At 44.1% G+C, this 23,810-nt stretch overlaps 1 protein-coding gene and 1 pseudogene across 2 annotated transcripts; both read right to left on the bottom strand.

Moving 5' to 3' along the window:
• Positions 1 to 235: 235 nt before the first annotated feature.
• LOC149839464 (PRA1 family protein B1 pseudogene) lies at positions 236 to 1,286 on the bottom strand (annotated as a pseudogene). Its single transcript, XR_016431485.1, has one exon. The product of XR_016431485.1 is annotated as a PRA1 family protein B1 pseudogene (transcript).
• A 19,068-nt stretch (positions 1,287 to 20,354) lies between these two features.
• On the bottom strand, positions 20,355 to 23,642 carry LOC149839465 (root phototropism protein 3-like). Its single transcript, XM_090002561.1, has 4 exons — positions 23,270 to 23,642; positions 23,059 to 23,128; positions 21,628 to 22,914; positions 20,355 to 21,085 (listed from the first exon to the last, which is right to left on the bottom strand). Exons 1-4 carry the CDS (start codon positions 23,389 to 23,391, stop codon positions 20,528 to 20,530), a joined length of 2,037 nt encoding a protein of 678 aa, XP_089858687.1. The 5' UTR covers positions 23,392 to 23,642; the 3' UTR covers positions 20,355 to 20,527.
• Between the last annotated feature and the right edge of the window lie 168 nt (positions 23,643 to 23,810).

Below are 23,810 nucleotides of genomic sequence, written 5' to 3' on the forward strand. Positions count from 1 at the left end.
TAGATCATCATTAGAAGAATACTGATTTATTATCTTGGGATCAGCAAAAATCCATGATAAACAGATCACAAAATTCATCACAAATAACTTCAGATCTAAAGCTCCCCTAATTATTAGAAAAGAAAAAAGAAAGAAAGAAACACATTGGCAGACGCATGTTCCAGATCCAACAGTATCACCTCGGAAATAAATCGAACCAAAATTCCCTAAACTGAAAAACACTCAAAAACATATATAGATCTTTAGTGTTTTTTCTGTATCGAAGAAGAAATTCAAACAAAGATGTAAATCGTCTACAATTTCCCACTCTGAACCGAGATTCAAAAGCAAGAATTGTCAAATATGAACCGCTGATCAGATCCATTAACAAACAAAAAGGATCCATCTAAAAACACACAGACGAATTTAAGCACAAAATGGAGGAATATCACGATCTACATTGTAAGATCTCAGACTCGATCCGCCTCTAGATTTGTAGTCTTGTATAGTAAATCCTTATTGTCAAGTAGAAGCACCTGAACATAGCATCGCCTGTATCAGACCTGCGTGGCGACAACGGAAGCCGGCGCCGAGACGCCGAGGAAGGAAAGTAAGCCGCCGGGAGCGGCCGATTCCTGTTCGTCGAGGAAGAGGTCCTCGGGGACCCTGTAGGAGGCGTGGACGCAGACGATGGCTACGCCGAACATGAGGGCGGAGATGATGAGGGATCCGACGGAGGTGAGGAAAACGATGACGACGGTGAGGAGGAGCATGCCGCCGAGGACCTCGCGGTCGGTGAAGGTGCGGCCGAAGAGGAAGAGGGGCTCAGTGCGGAAGAGGTAGAGGAAGATCCAGCCGGAGAGGAGGAGGACGAGTGCGAGGAGGGAGGCCGGGTGGGTGACGAGGGAGGCTGCGAGGGTTGCGGAGAGGAGGATGAGGTAGTTGATGCGGAAGTAGGGCCAGTTCTTGCGGATCCGGGCGGTGGCCTCGGCGAGGGAGTCGGGCTTGGCGAGCTGATTGCGGTCGGCGAGCTCCGACCACGGCCGGCGCTGCGAGATGCCGGATCGGGCGCCGTCGTAGAGGCGGAGGAAGAAGGTGCGGGCCGCCGGGGTGGCTGCGATGGGGCTCTGCGTGGGCAGGGCCGTCGATGTCGGTGGCGCTACGCTCCCCGCCATTGATCACGATGCCCTAAAAAATTATCTTCCTCTTCTTTTCCTTCTTCGTTCTTTCTGTGATTCTCTGATTGTTGTTGATATTGAAGAGGCGAAGGAAGAGAGAGAGAGAGAGAGAGAGAGAGAGAGTTTTGTGGACGCTCCACCGACGGTTGAGGTCGGTTTCATAGAGAGGAGGGGAAGGAGGAGGAGTACGGAAGGACGCGTGTATCCGCATATTGGTGGGACGCTCCACCACCGAGGAAGCAGATCAGGTCATGCTGAACATGAGCGTTTTTTCTCATGCTAACATCGTGGCCGTCTATTTGCATTTTGGATGAATGCCACGTAGTTTTGTTGACTTTTTAGCTTTTCAAAATACAAATCGAACGGCCACGATGTTAGCATGAGCAAAAACGGTCATGTTCAGCATGACCTGATCCGCTTTCCTCGACCGAACGTGGACGCTCCACTAACCTATCCGAGTCATGGAGAAATCGGGCGATTCGTTCGCGAAGAGAACGTGGGCCCCACTAGCTTTAGGGGTGGCAATCGTGTCGGGTTGGCGGGTCGACCCGTTTATTAAACGGGTCGGCTGTGGCAAACACGAACCCAGCCCGTTTAATAAACGGGTAACCCGACACGACCCGCCAACCCATTTAATAAATGGGTTGGGTCGGGTAAACGGGTTCTCAGGTTGGCGGGTTGGCAGACGGGTTGGCGGGTTGGCATACCCCTAACACGAACCCGACCCGTTTAATAAACGGGTTAGTCGGGTCGACCCATTTATTAAACGGGTTCGTTTTTTTCAAACCCGAACCCGCCTAAGAGGCGGGTTGGCTGGTCGTGTCAGGTTTTGCCACCCCTATTTGTGGTCAAAATCCACGTAGAAATATGAGTACGCAAAGTAACGCCGCTTTTTTTTTTTAGAATATCAAAATTGTATTTATTATTGACAAATAGTATTAGAAGTATTAAAATAATAAATATATCCTGTTTGGGAAGGGGAAATTGGTAGATTCGCGGAAACGGGGAGGCAGTCTGCATCTGATTTTTCTTCTCTTTGTTGGTTTCCTTCGCTAAGAAGAGATATACGTCAAATCCTTCACGCGGAAGGATTCTGGTTAAAATGAAAAAAAATTCGCCAGTAAATAAATACGGTAAATCTTGCTATTTACTGTTATTTTTACCTTATTTATAATATATATTTCTATTCTCACTCTCATTTTACATTAACATGATGATCTCTTCAAATATATAAGATAAAGAATAAAAATTTATTGTATAATTAGGACATTGTGGCACATTTTAAAAGCTCATGATTTGGACCCGCCCTGGATCCTACTTGGTGACTGGAATGTGACCAGGTATGCTTATCAAAGATGATGTTGAGGTAGCTCGACGAGCCTTTTGGGGTCAGCTGAATTCAAGGATATGATTGACTCTTGTGAGTAGGGATGGCAGTGGACAGGGGGAAAGCGCCCAGCCCCGTTTGGACCGGGGATGAAGGGTATGAAACGGGGATGGAGGCGGAGACGAAGGTTAAAATCCATCCCCGTCTGGGGGTGGAGGCGGGGATGGACGTGCACTTTTCCCTCGCTCCACCCCGTCCCCGCATCCCCACCCCAACCCCGCCCCGACCACTTTTCCCCGCAATATCCCCGCCCCGCCCCGCCTCATCCCCGTTTGAACCGGGGATGGAGGACATGAAACTGGGATGAAGGCGGGGATGGAGGATAAAATCCATTCTCCACCGGGGATGGAGGCGGGGGTGGAGGATAAAATCTTGAGGCAGGGCGGGGGTGGAGACCTTGTCCCCCGCCCCGCCCCACTGCCATCCCTACTTGTGAGCTAGTTGAGGTTCCTCATGCTTAAGTTTTGAGTTATATTTAAGATGATGTTGTTGGACCCCCAAATGTTTGGATATTATCAAAGAGCAATGGGCCATGAGAGTTGAAGGCGTTCTTATGTTTAAAGTTTTTAAGAAGCTTGAAGCAGTGGGGAAAAAATCTATAGGAATGGAAAAAGTTTTCCATTGGAGACATTTCTATGAGAATTCAACAGTTGCGTGGAGATTTAAGGGACGTTAGGTTAGTTCCGACAGAATCGCTTTCTTAGGGGAACCTGAGAAAGCGATTCTAAAAGCCTGAAATCTCATGTTCTTCAGGCAGGACGTGATTTGGAATCATTATGATACAAAATCACTGCACCCTGTGAGATTTCAAGGTTGCCCAAATCATTCTGATTCCAAATCTCATGGGAGTTGAGGCACCCGAACGTGCCCTTGGATTCCAAATCTCATGGGAGCATGCCTGTCTAAGACATAGATAAGCATAAGAAGCTAAGAAATTAAGAAGCAAAAGATAAGTAAATGACCTTTGATTTATTAACCAGCCATTTTGTCCCCTCTTGGACGCTGCTAGACAATGACTATATATATCACAAAAAAGTAATTATTAGCAACATGCAATAAATAAATGCTTGACGAATAATACAATCATAAAATATTCAATCATATAAGAAAGAAACAAATCTTATACACAACTATAAAGTATAAACACATCATCAAGAAGAAATTTTTGCAGTTTGGCAATATGATCATTAATATTTCAACTTTGACTGGAAACCATTTGCATGTTGTATACATTATACAACAGTTAATCTCCCTAATTCAACATGTTTGTGTATGATATGTTGAAAAACATTACAAAGAGCCCTATTTGTTCATGCACCCGCAAGAATCCATTTTGAAGTTCATAGACTAAACATGGCTAATAGGGCAGTAATGTGAGGACTGCAGGGATCCATTCTGTGCCTTTAGAGGTGTTCAACAAAATGAAATCTCATTTGAATATAAAAAACAAAGACATCAATGGTGCATTATTTCAAACCATAGTCACAAATTTCACCGAGATTTTCCAAATCTCGAGATATTTTTGCGATAAAATTCACCACAGTAATATATCCGTTATTATTGTGAGATTTTCAAAATCTCGCTGCTTTTGAAAAAATTGTGATATTATCGCGAGCCGAACATGATTTTATATCACAACAATATTTTTATTTAGCAGGGAAAATTCATAAAGTACCCATCTTTAAAGTCAAAAGAGATTTTAAAGCAAGTGCTACAATGGACCACGTGAAGCAACCTTTTTTTTAAGTGTGGAAGGCAAACGTAAGACCGGGGATATATATATATACACACACGGATGTAGGTTGGATCCTACCAGATCCGGTTCACAGCCCATGTGGTGCGTGGGTTATTTAAACCCCCGAGGGAGGGGGGGTCTCTTTACAAAAAAAAGGGAAACCCCCGCATGCTCTCCCTGCACCCTCGCTCTCCCTCCTTGATGCCTGAGCTCCCTCCCCCTGCGCTCACCTCTCTTCTTCTCCCTCTCGCTCATTGGAGACGCCACCACCCAGGTACGCATCTACTACCTCCAGCTTCCTATTGACTCTCTGTTAGCCCAGCAGAGGAGGGGGGGGGGGCGCCACTCCCTGCTCCCTCGCTTTGCCCTCCTACTCTCTCCCTCCTTTTTACCAGTACAAGAGGGCAACGCCCTCCTGCCCGCCCCGCCCCCTCTCTCCCTTTTGATAGACACAGGAGGGCAGCACCCTCTCTCTCTCTCTCTCTCTCTCTCTCTCTTGAAATCAAATGCCCCAAAATCGAGCTTAGGGCTTTGCTCCTTCATCCATGGAAGCATGGAATCCTGTGTCCAGTGACATCTGAGATACATATAGTTTCTCTGTGCCGCAAGCAGCCCCTTCACGCCGTGAAGACTCTATCTCTCTCTCGATTGACACTCTCGATCCCTCCATCTCCGGTGTATTGTGATCTTTTGTGATAGAAGCCATTGCCGACTAGTCCTGGCGGTGGAATCATCTCCCTAGTCCTGGCGGTGGAATCATCTCCCGGTGCACAGTCGCCCTGAGCAGCAGCCACCAGCCGACAACCCCAACTCAGCTCCATTTTCTGTTTTGCTGCAGACACCAACTCGGCGACGTCCGACATCCACCATGCCTGAGCTGCCTCCCTCGGCTCACGATGTCTTCTTCTTCCCCTGATTTTTTCCACTGACGATGCACCACCACTGCCACCATTTCGACAACCTCACTGTTTTCCTTTTCTTTTCTAACCCAAGTCGATCCTCACGATGGGAGCTCGTGTTTGCTTGAGCCGTGTAGCCACACATCCAGCCGCATCAGCCTCCCTCCAGTTTTGGGATTGGCGAGCAGCGCGGTGCCTATTGCTGCAAAACCCGTGGGAGCCACGTATTCGTTTTCTCTCTTTTCTCAGGTGCCGAAGGGAAGGCCGATGCTGCCATTCTGAGCCCAAGAACCGTCGACGTTTGCCTCCGGTGGTTTTCCAGTTTCGTCGGACGTGGGTTTTCTCCCTCCTCTGCTATCCATCTTCTTCTTCAAGTTGTTGGCAATCTGACTGCAAGTCTGCAACTGCAAAGCTTCAGTCTGACGAAGGTGTCAAAGTCTGCATTTCAAGCTGCAGGCTCGAACGAAGGTTGCCCTATCTTGTGCTGCGTTGGTTGGTCGTGCCGATCACCGCCGGAGCCCCCGACCCTCGCAGGTGTGCCTCTATCTTGTTTATTTCCTTTTTCAAAGTTTCGTAGGTTCCTTCATCGGTGCCTTTCGTCTTTCGGTTATGCGCTCCTCGTCTAGCCGTTTTTGGGGACTTGCTCCCGATCTCCCATTGAGGGTCAACCTGCGAGCCCTACATTTCATCAAGGAAGCAGTGAATGACTGGGGTGCAGCCTTTGTGCTTCGCCGATGGGGATTGGATGTCGTCTTGCCTTTCAGACTCAATCGTTGGTTCTTCTCTAAGCTTTCGGAGTTCCTTCGATCATGCCTAGATGTGGGCTCTCTTCGTATTTCAGACATTAGGGTTTTCCTGCGAGCTATTAGACTGGAGCCTCTCGAAGCGTGCTCTGTTAAGGCTTTGCTTGTTTCTCCTTTCTTCATTCGTGAGCTTCCAGAATGGGTTGCCGATCGAGATGGAAGCAGGCCCCATCTACTTGGCAAAGCTCCTTCCATGCTATTCGTTATAGATCCCAGTTGAGTCATGCCAGGCTGGGGGATTGATGGTGTGCTAATTGTTTTTCTTTGAACTTTCACAAACGCTGTGATTGTCATAAGTGCGGCTTATCTTTTCTCTCTTGTCGACACCCAGTCTAGAAGCGAAGACGATCTAACCCCTCACATTCTCATTCATCGGGGATGAATCTAGTCTTTAAAGATTTTTCTGGGGTGGTGCGTCATCCGGCAAGTCGGAATCCTGAACGGCCTTCCCAAAAATTATCCTTCTCGCCATGGGTGCAGATTGGCAATCTCCACAAACCGACGATTTCATTCAATGCTGTCAAGATTGGGTCTATCTGGGTCCCGGTCCAAGCGCAACACTTTGGGCTATCTTTTCTGTCTATTGCTCCAGCTATGTTAGACTCTTTGACAGCTTTTGATGGCATCTCCCAACCTTTGCAAGTTCTGCCAGGGGTGGGCCCCAAAAAATTTGGGTCTGCCATCAATGCTTTCTCTCTTGGAGATTTGCCGCTCACTATTTATAATGCACAGAGCTCGACGTCTAATTCTTTTTGCGCTAATTCTCGTGGCGGACTGATGGCGCGGTTGGGTAGGCATGCTCGTGGGAAGCAGAGAAAATTTTTGCCATCCTCGCCATCACGAGCTCTATCTAGGGTGGGCCCACAAATATTTGACCATGATAGCAATGCTTTCTCTAATGGAGTTCAGTCGTCAGCTTTTTCTCAAGCTCGGGGCCTGGTATCTGCTTCTCTTTGTACCAATTGCCATTTCAGCTTGGAGGCGCGGTTGGGCAGGCTTGCGCGTGATGGACAAAGGATGAATCTGCTATCGTCCCTTATTATTTTTCCCTCCAAACGCTATGACTATTTGGTTATCAATCTTATTGCGTTTAATGTTAGAACCAACATGGCAATCAGATACATGGTGCTTGGCTCATCGGTTCCTCGTCATTTCCCTGTATCACATTATGTGTCTGAGGTTTTTTCTTCTACCAAATCTTTTGGTATTCTGCCAAACGCGGTCTCCTACATTAGTCCAACACAGGGTCAACAACATCCTAGTCCACAACCTCTGGGTGTCACAATTGTCGATGCAGCTAAGTTGCTGGATATCTCTCTCTCATCTTCACAGCTGCAAGCGATAACTGTTGATATGGATTCTACGATTTCAGCTATTTCTGCGATTATTGGGGACTCTCTCTGCAACTTTGGTGGAGCAGATTGCGAGCAATTGGGCATTTTTGATGGTCACTTGAGGTCGTCTGTCAGTGTTGGTGGTCAGCGAAGAAGAATGAGGCCTTCATTAATTGTTTCGGCTACCGATGCTAGGTCCCCACGAAGGTCATCTCGGTGCCACCAACCACGGGTTTTTCCAGATTTTGTTCCATGAAGACTGTTTGTTGGAATGTTAGGGGCTTAAATTGTCCCACTAAACGCCTGTTTCTGGCTAATTGGGTTAGGGAGCAAAAGCCTGACCTTCTTTCTTTATGTGAAACTAAAATGAAGGTCATCTCGCTCGTGGTCGTTTCTAGCATCTGGCAGGGAGCTGACTATTTCTATAAGCCAGCGGTAAATCATGCAGGAGGTATCCTTATCTTGATAAAGCAGTCTTTAAATTTATCACAGCTGGATGTGGGTCTTTTCTCTTTGTCTCTTGCTTTCAATTTGCAGGTAGTTGCTAGAAGAGTAGTGGTTTCTGTTGTTTATGGACCTAATCTTGCCTCCATGAGACCCGCTTTTTGGGATGATTTGGATAGGGTGGTCGTTTCTAGCGCGAATTGTCACCTTCTTATGGGGGATTTCAATTGTTTGTTATCTATCCATGACTCTAACAACCTTGTAATTCCTAATCCCTCTATGCGAGGTTTCCAAGACTTTGTTCACCGTCATTTTCTCTACCCTATTTCTTTAACTAGGGAGCGCTTCTCTTGGTCGAATATGCGGTCTCGTCTGTGCTGTAGGGTTCTTGATAGGGTCTTTGTCACACCTAATTTATTGGACCTCATTCTCGACGTTAAGTGTGTGTTGTTTGCTCCCTCTATCTTGGATCATGGGCAGATTATCACTCATTGGGGGGATGACTTTCAACCCACTAGGAGCTTTGCGTTTGAAGAATGGTGGCTTCAGAAGCCAAATTTTCTCACGGTTATTACTAATTCTTGGAACAAAACTGTTGATGAGCATTGGGCCGCGCTACGCGTTCAAAATAAGCTTTCTCGTCTAGCTAAGGATATCAAAGCTTGACTTCATAGTCGTAAGGTGGAGAAATTTCAGCAAATAGCCGCATGGGATCAAGAGATTTCTGAGTTGTATCAGTCTATGTCTTCTCCTGACTCTCTTTCTCATTTACAACTTCTCAATCTTCAGGCCAGGTCCTTACAATTAACTATGCTCTTGAAAAACTGGAGGATCAAAGAGGAAATTCGTTGGAAGCAAAGGTCTAGGGTGAAATGGCTTGCGGCTCGTGATGGCAACACTAAATTTTTTCACTCATATGCTTCACATCGTCATAGGAGGAAGGTTGTTCCTTCTATCTCCATTGAGGGTGTTTCTTATCTCAATCAGCACGTTAATCCGACAGTCTCGCTATACTTTAAGGACTTATATTCTGCTTCGTTAACTGCGGAGGGTGTCTTTGGTAATATCCTAGTTGGCTCAATTCAGCCAGAGCAAGCCAGATCTATGCAAAGAAGGTTCTCTGAAGATGAGATTTTTTCGGCCATTAAGGATCTGTCGGGTTGGAAAGTGCCTGGCATTGACGGGTTTCATGTCGACTTTTTTAGAATCTTTTGGGACTGTGTTAAATCAGACGTGGTGAGTATGTTTGATGAGTTTCATCGTAACTCCAGACTGCCTTATCATTTGCATGTTGATATTATTTCGCTCATTCCGAAAGAATGATGAGGCCAATGATATTTCTTGATTCCGACCAATCTCAGTTATGAGTGCTCTCTATCGGATGTTTGCCAAAGTTTTGGCGAATAGGCTGAAATCGATGGCTAACCAGATTTTTTCAGACTCTTAGTTCGCCTTTATCCGTAATAAGAGGGTCCAACACTCGTTCATCATGGCGTCCGAGGTGGTCCATTCCTTGCAGCATAGCGGTCAACCTTACTTTGTCCTTAAATTAGACTTTCATAAAGCTTTTGACTCTATGCATTGGCCATTTTTATTTCAAATGTTAGCAAATTTCGGTATTGGTCGTCGTTTTTCTGGTTGGGTGAGAGAACTGGTCTCAAATGCCCAAGCCATGTTAAATATCAATGGTATTAGAGGAGACCGGTTCAAGCTAGGGCGGGGTTTGCGGCAAGGGTGCCCCTATCATCTTTGTTGTTAAATGCAGTTGCTGAGGGTCTTGTGGTCTTGCTTAAGCAGACTGTTGTATCGGGTTTCATTGATCCTTTGCATGTTTTCGACGTTCCGAGTCATATTCTTACTTATGCTGATGATATGATCATTTTTGGTCATGCAAATGTTCAACAGATGCTTAGGTTCAAGCTTATCATTCAGTTCTTTCTCTCCATGTCTCGGCTTTCTCTAAATGAGACTAAATGCTCTATTACCATGTTCAATGTTAATGCCAATATACTTGCAGCTGGAAAGAGAATTTTTAATTGCACTATTTCTGACTTGCCTATTATGTATATTGGCTTGCCGTTACAAGTGAAGCCCCTCTCTTCAGCGGCTTGGGCTCCGACACTTCAAAAAGTGAAGCGCAAATTGCTTTCGTGTCAGTCGTCTTATCTCTCTAGCGCTGGACGTCTAACCTTAGTCAGACATGTTCTTTCAACTATTCCAGAATTTTTCATGTCTCTGTTTGTGATGCTTGTGGGAGTAGAGAAGCAGGTGACGCGCTTGCTGGCAGGCTTTCTATGGTCTGGGTGTAAACTCAAAGGTAAGCGTCACTTGATTGGTTGGCGTTCGGTGGTACTACCTCGGCGTATGGGTGGTTTAGGCATTCCGGTGTCCAGACTGCGAAGCATTGTTCTTTTCGCCAAGCAATGTTGGTTGGCCTACCAACCGGATAACCCTTGTGCTAGTTTTCTTCTTGCTAAATATGGGGATCCAACTCTTATTCCGGTTCGTCTGGGAACCCGAGGTTTGGCGCTCTCGCACTTGCGTAAATCGTGGTTGAGGGCTTTAGCCTGCTTTAGAGACCATTTTGAGGTCTCCGGAAATTTTGGTCAGTGGTTGCAGTGGGCGTTGGCACCAAGCGGAGAGTTTCTCACCAAAAAAATCTATAGATCGTTGCTACCGCCAGGGGCTGATTGGTTGCCCGAGGATGTGCTTTGGGTGAAGGGTCCTTCCCCTCGTTCTCGAGTCCTGGCTTGGTTAATTTTGCACGATAGGATCCAGACCCACAGTAATTTAAAGAAGTGGGGCATTCAACTCCCGAGTTGGTGTGTGCTTTGTCAAGCTGCAGAAGAATCTATGTTTCACTTGTTCTGGTCTTGCCCAATATTTATGGAAATCTTTAGCAGGACCTGGAGGCATCCGGAAGTATTTGTTAAGGAGGAGTCCTTTGCGCTAGATCTGATCTTGGGGCCGGTTTGTATTAGGCGCAACAAGAGGTGGAGGTTCATCTGGCGGACGTGGTTGCTTACTTCTTGGTGGTTTGTTTGGATGGCGCGAAACAATGCTCATTTTCGTCATATTCGAGTTAACATTCAAAACCTGGTGCATACAATCTTGGTAGATGTTTATGCGATCTTGCGTATGCATCTTAGTGATCTTCCACTCCCTCCTGCTGATGCTACCTATCCTTTGTCGCAATCGGGGCAAGCGGCTCCGGCGTGAGCCCATTTTATTTGTCTAATGTTCTTTTCTCTTGTGATTTCTTTATTTGTTTTGGCTTTTGTTCTTGTTCAGTTCATGGGTTCAACATTTTGTTGATCTTCATGAGTGGTAATGTTGAATTACTTTCGTCTCTCTCTCTCTCTCTCTCTCTCTCTCTGACAAACGAAGGATGTAAGACCCAGGAATATATATATATATATTGGATTCAGGTTGGAGCCAACGAGATTCGGTTCACAGCTCACGCAGTGCATGGGCTATTTAAACCCTACACGGGGGGGGGGGGGGGGGGGTTGTTTAAAACAGAAAAAAAAAGAAACCCTCGCACGCTCCCCCTACGCCTTCACTCTCCCTCCTTGACGCCTGAGCTCCCTCGCCTTGCACTCACCTCTCTTCTTCTCCCTCTTGCTCACCGGAGGCACCACTGCCTAGGTACGCACCTCCTCCTGCCTCCCTGTTAGCCCAATAGAGGAGGGGCACCGCCCTCCCTACTCTCTCTTCCCCTGTTAACTCAGCAGAGGAGGGGCGTCGCCCCTCTCTGCTCTCTCTCTCTTTTCCCCTTTTCAGCAAGGGAGGGGCGCCGCCTCTCTCTCTCTCTCAGCGGAGGAGGGGCTCTGCCCCTCCCTACTCTCTCTTTCCCTTTTTTTAGCAAGGGAGGGGTGTCGCCCCTCCCTACTTCCTCTTTCCCCTTTTTTTAGCAGAAGATGGGCATCAACCCTCCTACCCTCTTCCTCGTTTTTACCAGCGCAGGAGCGGGGCAGCACCCTCCTTCCCCTCCCCCCACCCCCACCCCCACCCCCTCTCTTTTGATAGATGCAGGAGGGCAACGCCCTTCTGGTTTCCTTTTTCATGTGCTTTTCAGCTGCAACATGATGCTACAACTAAGGCACGCCACTGAGACCAAGCCCAACTCGATTCTCTAAACCAAAGACCGAGCTTTGGCTCAGTCCCATCTAGGTTTGGGGCCAGGTCAGGCTCGGCTTGACCACCGAGCCCCCTTTTTGTTTTTCCTTTGTCCGAACCCGAGTTTGGCTCGGTAGGGTCCAATCGTGCCTGGCCTGGCTGTGGCCTGCTCAGCCATTCTGGGTAGGCCTGACCAAGTTGAGCTCAAACATTATTGAGCTCAGCTCAATCCCCACCTTCTGCTGGTCGGATGCAGCCAAGCTGAGTCCGGCTAACGCCGCGCCCCAGCTCAGTTCACCCTTGGCATGATACTGGCTCAACCGATCGGCTCGAACCAGGTTTAGGTTCGATCCCCGCGATGCAAGCATTGTTTGTTTCAATGATTTGAAAATGTCTTATCGTTTCTTTTGCAACATGATAAAATACTTTTTAGCATGTTAGTGCAATGAACGCAACACACACACCAAGGCACAAACCCTTGAAAACTTACACTCAATATTGTTTGTGAGTTCGATAATCTCTGTGGTAGGAAAAAGTTGCATACGAGGTTAAATGACACAATACTTCTAACTTATACGTATAACATATACATATATATGCTTTTATACTCAAGGACGCAGTTTTGTAGATTCTTGTCCATTTAAAATTATGTCATTTACTTTACTGTCGCGCTATTACGTGCACAAGCTATTGCTTATGTAATTTACTTAACCGATGTACGATTTCATATATTATGTATTGCTTACGCAATTTATTTAGCTGATGTATGGTTTTGTACATCATGCATTACTTATACAGTTTATTTAGCTCGATGTGTGGTTTTGCACATCGAGTCTAGCTTATGTCACTTACTTTGCCATCACGTTATTACGTGCATAGGCTACTGCTTACGTAATTTACTTAGCCGATGTACGATTTTGTACATCGTACACTAATGCAATTTATATAGCCAATGTACGGTTTTGTACATCGTGCATCGCTTACGTTGTTTATTTAGCTCGATATATGGTTTCACACATCAAATCTGATTTTATATTATTTATATTGCTGTTGTGCTGAAATGTACAAAGGCTTATACTTTGATATATATGTATCATATATACATATATGTGACTTTGTAAGGTACACAATTTTGCATACTCCTACCTACTTTGCATTACGCTTACTTTTAAAGACGCAAATTTGCTATGCTCACCAAATATTTAAAGAAAAAAGAAATTTCATGTGAGATTCCAATGTTTCTAATATTCGTTGTTTCGAAAAGCGAAAATGAATATCTGGCGGTTGTTTATTCGTAACCAAGTCTTTTCCTCAACCTTGGGTAACAAAAGAGCTTCGACTGCGTAGCCCTAAGTGGTACATACAGTCCTTTGTTTTGATATCTGAAATGACTCGGATATCCCCGGCCTAAAGCATGAGACTTTGAGATTTCTAAATGATGTTGGAGTTTGTTTATGATAAACAAATATACCTCTCATCGTAGTGGTACTGTCAGATATGCATGGTATGTTAGTACTACGATGATTGTATGAGAGGTTTATGGTAACCTCGTAGCGTGCAAATACACAATGATAAAAAAAAAATTCACATAAATGGTGATAATCAGAACTTTGAGAATTCTAAATAAATGTTAGGGTTTCTTTCTGAGAAACCGATACCCCTCTCATCGTAACGATATCATCAAACATGCACAACAACAACTTTTTCTTTAACTTTACGAGCAACTAAGTAAATGTTATCACGAAATAACATCGATTTTACATTATCGTTGTTCAACACAATCATCCATATATGTTGGCTATCTATGTTCGAAGAAAAACATCAACAACAACTAAAAACAAATACACATGGGGATATTAAATACTCACCTTTCGACCTAACCAGAGAAATCGATGTGAAGGATAATGAAACCTCATCAGAATACCACAATTTTTTTTACAGGAATAGCCGCAAGGAGGGATGAAAAATGTTGAGGGTTCTAGAGAAAAAAAGGTTAAGGCTTTTTCAAAAACAAACGAGAAAAAGAAACAAGAATAAAAATAACTTTACATATAATTCAATAAACATACAAATGTAAGAAAAATCGCGTGCCAAAAAATTTGAGCATATTGCTCCTTATTTGCGGACCTCCTTGAGTTGCTTAACTGAGATCCGCATATTTCTATGCAAATTTTGAACTATATATGCAAAAATAATAAAATATTTATGAAATTTCTACAGGCTGAAAGTTTGCATATTTGGTCATGCAAACTGGGTACAATATATGCAAATTTAGTGAATGATTTGTGAACTTCAATAGGTTTGAGTTACAGAAAATTTGTAACTATAGTTATGCGAACTTCGTGAGGTCTGCAAAAAATTTGTCTGAATCTACCTCAAGAGGTCTGCTAGGTGAAGGTTAATATGGTCTTTTTATAACTAGACATTTGCGGTTTTGATCATCGGGTGAATTTTGACAATTTGTAGGGTTTTTTGGAAAACACATCATATTATTTGTACAATACAATCATTTTTCGTTGTTTAAAATCTATAGTTTGGATCTTTTGATATTTGGACCAGAATTGGGTAGGCACAATTTTATGCAGAGATCTGATTCAAAGTTAAAAAATAATCCGATTTGATGAGGGCATGGGTTATGTATAAACCTTCTTTTATTTTTCGGGTAACCAAAATTCTAGACCTTGCAAAGAAAATATTCGGATTTGATATCTAAATTCGTGAATTCAATGGCTTATGAATCCAGTCCTAACCTTCATCGATGATGGTTTACTCAACCATACGCCAAAGTAAAAAAAGAAAAAGAAAAAGGCTTTCCTTATCCAAGCTCACTGAGAGATTGCCAATACTAAATTATAAAATATTTATTAGATTTTCTGGTTTCCTAATACTAAGGAAGAATGAATTTCATGTTTCAATGAAGCTATATGAAGTTTTTTTTTTTTTTTTAATATTTGCCTTCATTTTAGGCTTTTAATTTCTTTAATGGGATAATCAGTTTAGGTTTGCATCGGCGGCTTCATAGTCATCTTTTGTGGGAGACATGATGAAATTTTATCAAACAGAGATCACATGATGAAATTTTATGAAATCATGTGGAGGCATCTAACCACCAATATTAACACATGATCCATAGATGAGGGTATGGATACCCTTACTTTAATGTGTTCACTCTCTCCTTAGGCCTTGGCAAACAGTTTTTTATTGATCTGCGATAGCAAATCTCAAAGTGTGTTCATTTGAGTTTTCATTGCTTGCAAACATGAGTTTAATTACCCATGGTTTAACCGAGCATAGCATAGATCTTAACAAACACTAGTTAACATGAGTTTAATAACTTAATTGATCAGATTACAAGAAAATGTACAAGTTAACAATAAAACCGGGATCTAGATGAAAGTTTAGTGTTATTTCAACATGCTGATTAACTTCTACTCCTAGACTTGAATTGCTGCATGAATCTCCATATTCACTTTTTCTATCACCTTTCTGTTCCATTTCGTTTAGGTGATAATCAAACACACACCAAAAGAGTGAGCATGTGTGTCTCAATTCAGGTTGATCTATTCATAAAACTTCATTTTGATGACCATATACATGGTCATCAAAATGAAGTACTGTCTTCTGAATATATATATTACACGATACAGCTGTGGAATACATGTTCTCACCTTCAAAACTGTTATGGAGTTGCTATGTTATATCCCACACTCTAAGAGAGGAGGAGTTCCTCCAGTTGGCCTTTCTTTAGGGCACGTTTAAAAGCGAGAAAGATGTAGGAAAAAGATGCAAAATAGAAATTCGGTACGATTTCTTTGACCCTTCAAATGAGAGAGACTTTTTCGCTGAGAGAGTTTTTCTAAAAATTACACTTTTATTTATAGGAAACATTACTCCATGGGTGAAGGAATGTTTCCTACAAAGAATTTATTTTTACACTTCTCAGCACCCATCTCACCACCATCGCCCATCATCTTACCATCACCACCACCATTCATCTCACCACCACCCACCAACCATCACCATTACCCTCCTCCTCTCTTTAATTTTTTCACTCTGTTTTTTCTCATGCTACACAAACAAGTGAAAAACTTCTCATCAAAAACTCTCATATGCAAAACTTTATTTTCCTATGACAGTTTTTCTCTCTTCCAAATGTGCCCTTAGGGGCCACACATTCAACTGGGTTGGCCTGGACCTAACTTGACTAGCAAATGGCTGGGTCTCGGGCTGGGATAAACTTTTCATTCAATGAAATTTGGTATGTTTATTAGTCAGGCTTAAATGGTTCACTGCAAAAATATCGCATATTTGATGAATTTTTGCATATAAGTAGGAAAATTCACATATATATAAGTGCAAAATTTTATAGGATTTTTGCATATTCAGTTAAAAATTCACAAATTTAAGAGGAATTCACATATTTTGTAGACGTGGGATATGTTATGTATACATGCGAATTTTTCATTCGTTTGTATAAAAATAAAATTCTTTTACGTGCAAATTTGCATAAAAATTTACATATTTAGTTGAAAAAATTTACATATTTTTATATACGTGCAATCTGTTGTTCTATATACGTGTGAATTGCTTAATTTTGCACATATGCAAAATATTTGCTTATTTTGAAAAAAAGCCGCATGTATATGTGAGAATTTATATTAGAAATTCATATGTTTTAAGAAAATTCGTACAATTCAATCTTTAATTCAAAAACATTTCAAAATGAAAATCTTTTTTGTTATTACACAATTCAAATTTCAATTCAAATACACTTAGATACGCTAATAGGAACCGAAAACTCCTTTTGGCCATAACTTTAGATTACGGTATCAGATTGACTTGATTTTAAAAAAGCCATTTTGAAGAATATCAGATTGACTTGATTTTAAAGAAGCCATTTTGAAGAAAAAAATCTATATTGAAGTTAACCGTGTTTTGAAATAAGCCAAAGACATGAGATTTTTGATATATGAAATGACTTAGATAAAATGGAGTGTCTATAAGATGCCATAGGCAGAGCAATGCTAGATCGTTTTCTTTATGATCATTTTTTTTTTGTTTAGAAATATTCTTTGGATAATACCCATTTCTAATTGATGATGAATCAATTACACTGTCAGGCATATACTGTATTATGCAAAAGTGCTGAATCACCGGATATTAATGCTTAAATCAATGTTGTCACTATGGATTGCGAATTGGCCTGAATCGATTGGTACCGCATCGATAAAAAATCGATACAAAACTGTCTTAAATTGGCTAATTTTCAAATAAATCCTAAAATAGGCAAAAATAATTTTTAATATCCTTTAATAATTTTAATATTTTTTCGGCGTGTTTCTTTTTGTGATTAAAAGTTGGCCGGTTCTCAATACGATTCAGCCCGGATTCAAAATCGCCCAATTCAGGGACGATTCTTACAACATTGGGGCAAACAAAGCTCTCTCTCTCACACACACACACACACACAAATTGGTTTCTTTCGTAGCAACATTTACCCACATTGATAACATTGAGGCAATTCATTTTGATTTCCAGGATGATGGTGATCAGATCAATTACAGTCATCCAAATTCTCATAGGAACCATGAAGGTTTTTTGACAGCACCTTAGCTAATTATGTGGGAAAAGCTGACTATGGTATGTGACTCATATCACAAGGTAAGCTGCCCCATTTTTTCTCATTTCATTTGTTTCATCAGGGCACCTTATGGCTAGGAGGGGTATCAATGGGGCGTATTTGACTCAGACCCGATCCGTACCGAAATTTTTTGGGGTCAGGGTTTGGTGATAAATAAGAAGGCTTGATTAGAATTCCGGCAGGATTAGAAGGATCCGATTAATAGGGAGCCAAGTATGGTTTGTGACATTTAATATACCGATTAAGATCTTTAATTTTTCAACATAAAAAATGATTAAAATTATTTTTTATTGGAGTCTGGTTCATGTAATCCTTATAAAATCCTAGTATGATTTCTCTTATGATGGGTACCATTAGACCGAGTTAGTACCGTTACCATCAAATCAGGTTTGGGTTCGGTTTTACTTGAGTAGAAACCAAACCTGACATTTTGACCCGTCTACTCGTGGCCTGTACAATCTGTCAATCGCTAACTCAGAATGATGTGATGACAGAAGACTGCTTCACCAATCTTTAAAAACCGGAAGCAGATCAGGTCATGCTGAACATGAGCGTTTTTGCTCATGCTGACATCGTGGCCGTCTGCTTGCATTTTGGATGAATGCCACGTGGTTTGGTTGACTTTTGAACTTTTTAAAATGCAAATCGGATGGCCACGATGTCAGCATGAGCAAAAACGGTCATGTTCAGCATGACCTGATCTGCTTGCTGAGTTAATGAACTGAAAAGTTCCGATTCTTGAAATATATAAACGAATCGGAATTTCCTAATTCCCGAGTCGAAAAAGCTCTTTAAAATCACGTTGGTGGCGCTTTTTCGCATCCTCTCCCCCTCCCGCAAAGGCGACCGTCCAAACCCTGTTGAAACAATGCTGCCCTCCTTTCTCTGCCTCCCCACCACCACCATCTCCGCCCCTTCTCCTCCTCTCTTCTTCCTTCTCCGCCACCTCACCACCACCACCGCCGCCGCTACAGAACTCAACCGAAATCGCTAACTCCCCAACCCCAAACGCACCTCTCCTTACTACGACGAGCAAACGAACGAGGCGTTGAAGAAGGGAGACTTCGAGACGGTGCGGTTCCTCCTCAGGAGCAGAATCAGGGACGGCCTCCTCTCCACCATCAACACCTTCCGGTTGGCCGCCTTCCCGGACGGCCTCCCCTCCCTGAAACCGCTCACCCAGAGCCTGGCCTCCCTCGACTGCGGAGCCCACGGCAAGAAGAGCGCCGTCGACTGCCTCTGCAAGCACTACCTTCCCGACGAGGCGCGGGCGGTCGTCCAGTTGATGATCGACGGTGGGCACGGCGGGAACACCGTCTCCTTCCACCCCTTGGTCTCGCTCCTCAGCCGAATGAAGGCGATGGGCTAGGTGGAGGAGATCTTCCGGTGGATGCGCGGCGCCGGGTTCACGCCCGACATCGTCTGTTACAATTACGTGCTCACGACGCACTGCATTTCTGGGCGATGCCGGGAGGCTGTGGAAGTCCTGAGGAAGATGGAGGAGGAGAAGTTTGTGCTCGACTCGAGGACGTACGACGCCTTGGTGTTGCTTGCTTGTTGGGTTGGTATATTGGATGGGGCATTGAGGATATTGAGGAGGATGGTGGACTATGGTGTTAAGATTCTGTACTGAACGTATCTGCATCTTGATAGAGGGTTTGTTTCAGGAGGGTCTTGAGTTTGTGGTGGCTGTGAGTGGGAGGGATGTGGGAGCAGACACCAAGAATTTCGGGTTTTTGGCTCGGTGGTGTGTGAGGAAGAAATGGGTGGAGCAGGGGAGGTTGGTTATGAGGGAGATGAGACGGAGGGGGTTGAGTTCTGGTGGGGAGATCGATGAATCCACGATGATTACAGAGGGGCATGAATGAGGAAGGTTTGATGGGTTCTTTCCTGATACGGGCTCATGCTTTGCCAACACTCAATTCTGGAGAACTCTTGGAAAGAACACTGAGCATACCAACCTTTTCTTCGTTCTAAGTATTGGGACAGTAATTAACATAGTGACCATCAGGCTGGAAAAGCAGTGACAGGGTATAATTTTCTTTTGATCATTGCTTTTTGATGTGTTTAAGTTTTTTGTGCAAGAGGGTGGCATCAACTTTTGTATTGGATTAAACTGGTTTTTTTAGTGAATTGAGGTTGAGATTACCCAAGAGGTAGGTCAAGATACAGAATATAATTGGTCCGCTTGTTGGCATGTTAATTCAATTCATCAACATGTTTAGTTTGAATTTTATTGTTAGAGAAGGTATGTTGTAATCTATTAGCCTCTGGCGTTAATCCAATCTGTTTACACAAAAATATGAACGTTGTAGTAATATGTTTGCTTGGACCCTTTTCATCTGTACATCTTTAGTATCTTTAGGTAAAATCACCGTGTTGGAACTTTCATTCCTTGGAAAAAATCAACAATTTGCGTCAGCAACGAATTGGTCTCCCTTAAACCTTATCTTAAGCACCCTATAATTCATTTAATTTCTGCCTTGGTTTTCTTATGTATGCATGATTTTCATTTTAGTTTGTTAAAGTGAACCAATAGGATTTTGGAATTCAATGTCAAGATGTATCTTGTTACATAAAATAATCTCTTGCATAAATTGCATGTTCAAGAGCCAATTGGCATAGGTGAAGCTGCTTCTTTGCTGCTGCTCATGCTAGCAGCATGGAGACGCCACTGCTACCAACAGCCAGAAATATGCCTCGACAGTGTGGCTTTTGGACCAAAGGTATTCCTCAGAGTGTGCAGACTTGTTTATAATCAAATGCATGTGATAGGTTGTGTTTCACAAGCCATACTTAGCCAAGAGCAAAGCAAGCCACGGCAATAAGAGCTCCTGACTCTCTCAAATCACGCTTTGTAAAAGTTTTCAAGTTTCAATTCTACAAAAACCACGCTTCGGAAAGATCAAGAGAAAACATCCAAAGCCTAACCCAGTGCCCAAATGGTACACACAGCTAAAGAAGAAGAAGAAGCTAAGAAGAGTAGGATTACAGCAGAAAAACAAGAATCAGGAAACGGAGTTGCGCCACCTCCTCTGCGTCTTCCTGGTTAGATCGGCCTGACCAGGAACCTGAGAAGCATCCTCTGGCCCTTCGGCGGCTGGCTTGGTCAACTTGCTGAGTTTCTTCCATCCACTAGTCCATGCGGAGGACGACGATGATGACTGCTTGGGTTTGGCCATCTTTTCAAATTGCTTTTGGAGGTTTTCCATTTCCGTTTGGAGGTCCATATACTTGGCCTTCATGCTCTCCAGCTCAAACTTGAGGGTGTTGATGTCCTTCTTCGCCGCGGCCCATCCTTCCTGAAAGGACAGTGGTGTGCCCTCCAGCAGGGTCCTTCTTGGCTGGACCATGGAAGTGTAGTGAGCCTCCCCTCCGTCCTTCATGGAGTTGGCAGCCAGGGCATTGCTTATCTTGATCTGCTCTGAGAAGAGTACCTGAACAACAACCCTTAGCGGGAGCCGCTCGTTCTGTGCAGCATGCATGCAGGCATCGATCGAAAGCTTTTGGCAGTCCATCACCCGGCACAGTCGCTTTCTTTCATGCTCCGTGAGCATTGGATGTGCCTGATCCAGTGAACCAACAATGGGTTATGTCTTATAGAGCTTAGCAGCAGCATTTTGCAATGGCATGATTTCTTACGAGGGTTGAAATGATTAAAGATCATTTCTGATCCATAACCGAATCTGTCTTGGTAAAACTCTTCATTACAGGTTCAGGGTTGACTTAGGTCACATAATGCAGATCCAGTTATGAACTTGGTATACTAAATCTGGTACAGCTGGTTAAACATGTGTATAACTGGTTTCTTTTTATTGGAAATTGCAAATCTGATCTTGGATTGACTCAGTTCCAAGTTTCCAACTCTAATTTTTATGAGTCAGTTCTTGACTAGACTAGACCCAATTAGACTTGGCAAAAGAAGGTATCGTCAATATGAGTCATATTTGCATGCGAGCACTGATGAGCTTGCATCCCTTGTGTGTGTGTGGTGAGGGTTGTGGTGGTGGTAGGGGCACGAGTGAGGAGATTGAATCAATGGCAAGAGGCAAGCTATTCCGTGGTTGCATACAGACTGCACGCATGCTCATGTAGTGCAGAGGAATACCTTAAGATAGGAGTCGATGGCTCTATACAGGCCATCATCGCAACTCCTTGCAGACTCCGGCAATGCCTCTGCCAACACCTGAAACTTGGTCAAGGACAGGTTCTTGTCTCTGGACACCTCGGTTAGATAGCTATCGACGAGTCGAGCCACCCTTATCTTGGCATTGCTCCCGACAGAGTGCAGGATTGGCGCTGCCTCGTAGCCTCCATGCTTCTCACTGAAGGACTGGCCGTTGGGACTGGATGGCTCGCTCTGCTCCTGAACAAGGAAGTGCTCGAGCAGCCTTTGGACCAGGTCCACGTCGTAGATGGTCTCAGCCTTGTTGTAGCAGGGGATAAGGAGGTCCGATAGGTTGGCTTGCTCGAACTGCATTCCCACCCTCTTCTCCAACTCAGTGATGAGCGCTGGTGCCACCTTCAGCATGTTGGCCATCCTCAGCAAGCGCAGTAGAAAACTGCATGGCACGCTGTCCTTCTGTTGTGGAATTATGCTGATCAAGCTCTCGATGATCATCCGTTGCTCCCTGGCCTGCCCGTTCATAGCGTCTTCATTGCCTCCGGCCACGATCAAGTGCAGAGCCCCTCCTTTCCAGTGGTTGTCTCTGCTCCCTTCTTCTGCAGCTGCCGCTGCTGCTCCTTCCTTTCCCAAGTTGGGCAGCCACTTGGATGCATAATGCATTATGGATGCACCGATGAGCTCAAATCTCATTCCTTTTACTTTGATGGCTGTGATCACACGCACAAAGTGATCTATGCGGAGGATGGAGACATCCTCAAACCACCAATCAGGGGGGACTTGTTGTTGGTTTCTGCCAGGGCTCAACTCCTTCACATCATTCCATCGTGGGCTTGAGCTCTTGGGTGGCTTCCCTGTGTATGCCCATCTGATCCCTTTTGGATTGGCGCAGGCCTTCCAAGCGATCGACTCGCTGCACCTCCTCACGATCTGCAGGTTCTCTGCCCACGGCGATAATTGCTCACAGCTCTTGAGCACGATGATGGAGTCTCGCCACGACGAGAGGACAACGTAGCTGAGGAAGGCTTCGGTCTTGAAGATGAGGTTCCCTTCTTCTAGGTCCTCTGTCATTTCCAGGTACTCGGCTGTACATCTCAGCCCGGAGATGTTAGCAGCTGTCAGATCCACGGCGATGCCATAGCAGAACTTCGCCGCGGGCTCAAAGGCATCAGCACCACCGGGGAGGTCGTCCAATTTGATCTGTTCGAGTTCTGCCTCCCTTCTTTCATATATCAGTCTGTTCATCCTTCCACTTCGAGACAGCAGTGGATACTGCATGTTGGTGGATCATCCCATGTTTCATTCCGGTTACCCAGTTTGCAGGAACAAAAGACCAACCCAATCACTTGGTTTCTCATGCAGACAACAAGATAAGAAAACCACAACTACCACTAACCAAATGAAACTTATACACACCTTGTGAAGATGGAAGGTGACGTCTTCCACTTGAACCAGCAAATCACTTGGAATATCTGTGGTAACATACCTTACCAAATGCCAAAAGCAGAACTCGGTTAGTGCATTAAGAGAAAAGTCTTAGAAATCTGATTTACTCTTTCACTACTTTTGACAATCTTTACTGATATTCTACTTCATATGTGCAGTTAAGAAACAAAAGGGATGTTACCAAGATTGGTCTCTTCTCTGGAATCCATCTATCTTTAGGCCATGTTTGGTCAAATTCAGTAGCCCGTTGCTGTAATCTCTACCTCCCACAGAATCACCATCTTCATAGTCCCACACTGACATGGTTCAAATGTAGGCTAATCTGTCACACACCCTTCGATTGTGGACTGATGAAGGAAAGGGCTGAGTCTTAGAGGGTCCGAGGTGTTCCAATCTTGTTGTGGATCTTCATCAATTCATGGTTGGTTGAAGGAGATCCTCTGCAACCAAAACTTGGAATGTGATGGGGAATGCAAGGCAGGGTACAAGAGAGGGGGGTGGGCAGGGTGTAATGCTGATGTGATGTGTGGATAGAGGACTCACATGGGCTGCCTGTTTTTTTTGTGGCTCATATCGGCTTCATGTTTGGGGGGAAGTCTATGCATGATGTTGGATTTTCTCTCACTTCTCCATGATCCCCCGTCTCAAGTCTCAACCAATGAAAGCCAACTTTGAGAATTTCAAGTTTTGAGTGACTATGATTGCTATTCAAAGCTCAAGGC

This window comes from Nuphar pumila, chromosome 4 (genome assembly GCF_984573655.1).
Source record: "Nuphar pumila chromosome 4, dmNupPumi1.hap1.1, whole genome shotgun sequence".
In the NCBI taxonomy this organism is placed as follows: Eukaryota; Viridiplantae; Streptophyta; class Magnoliopsida; order Nymphaeales; family Nymphaeaceae; genus Nuphar; species Nuphar pumila.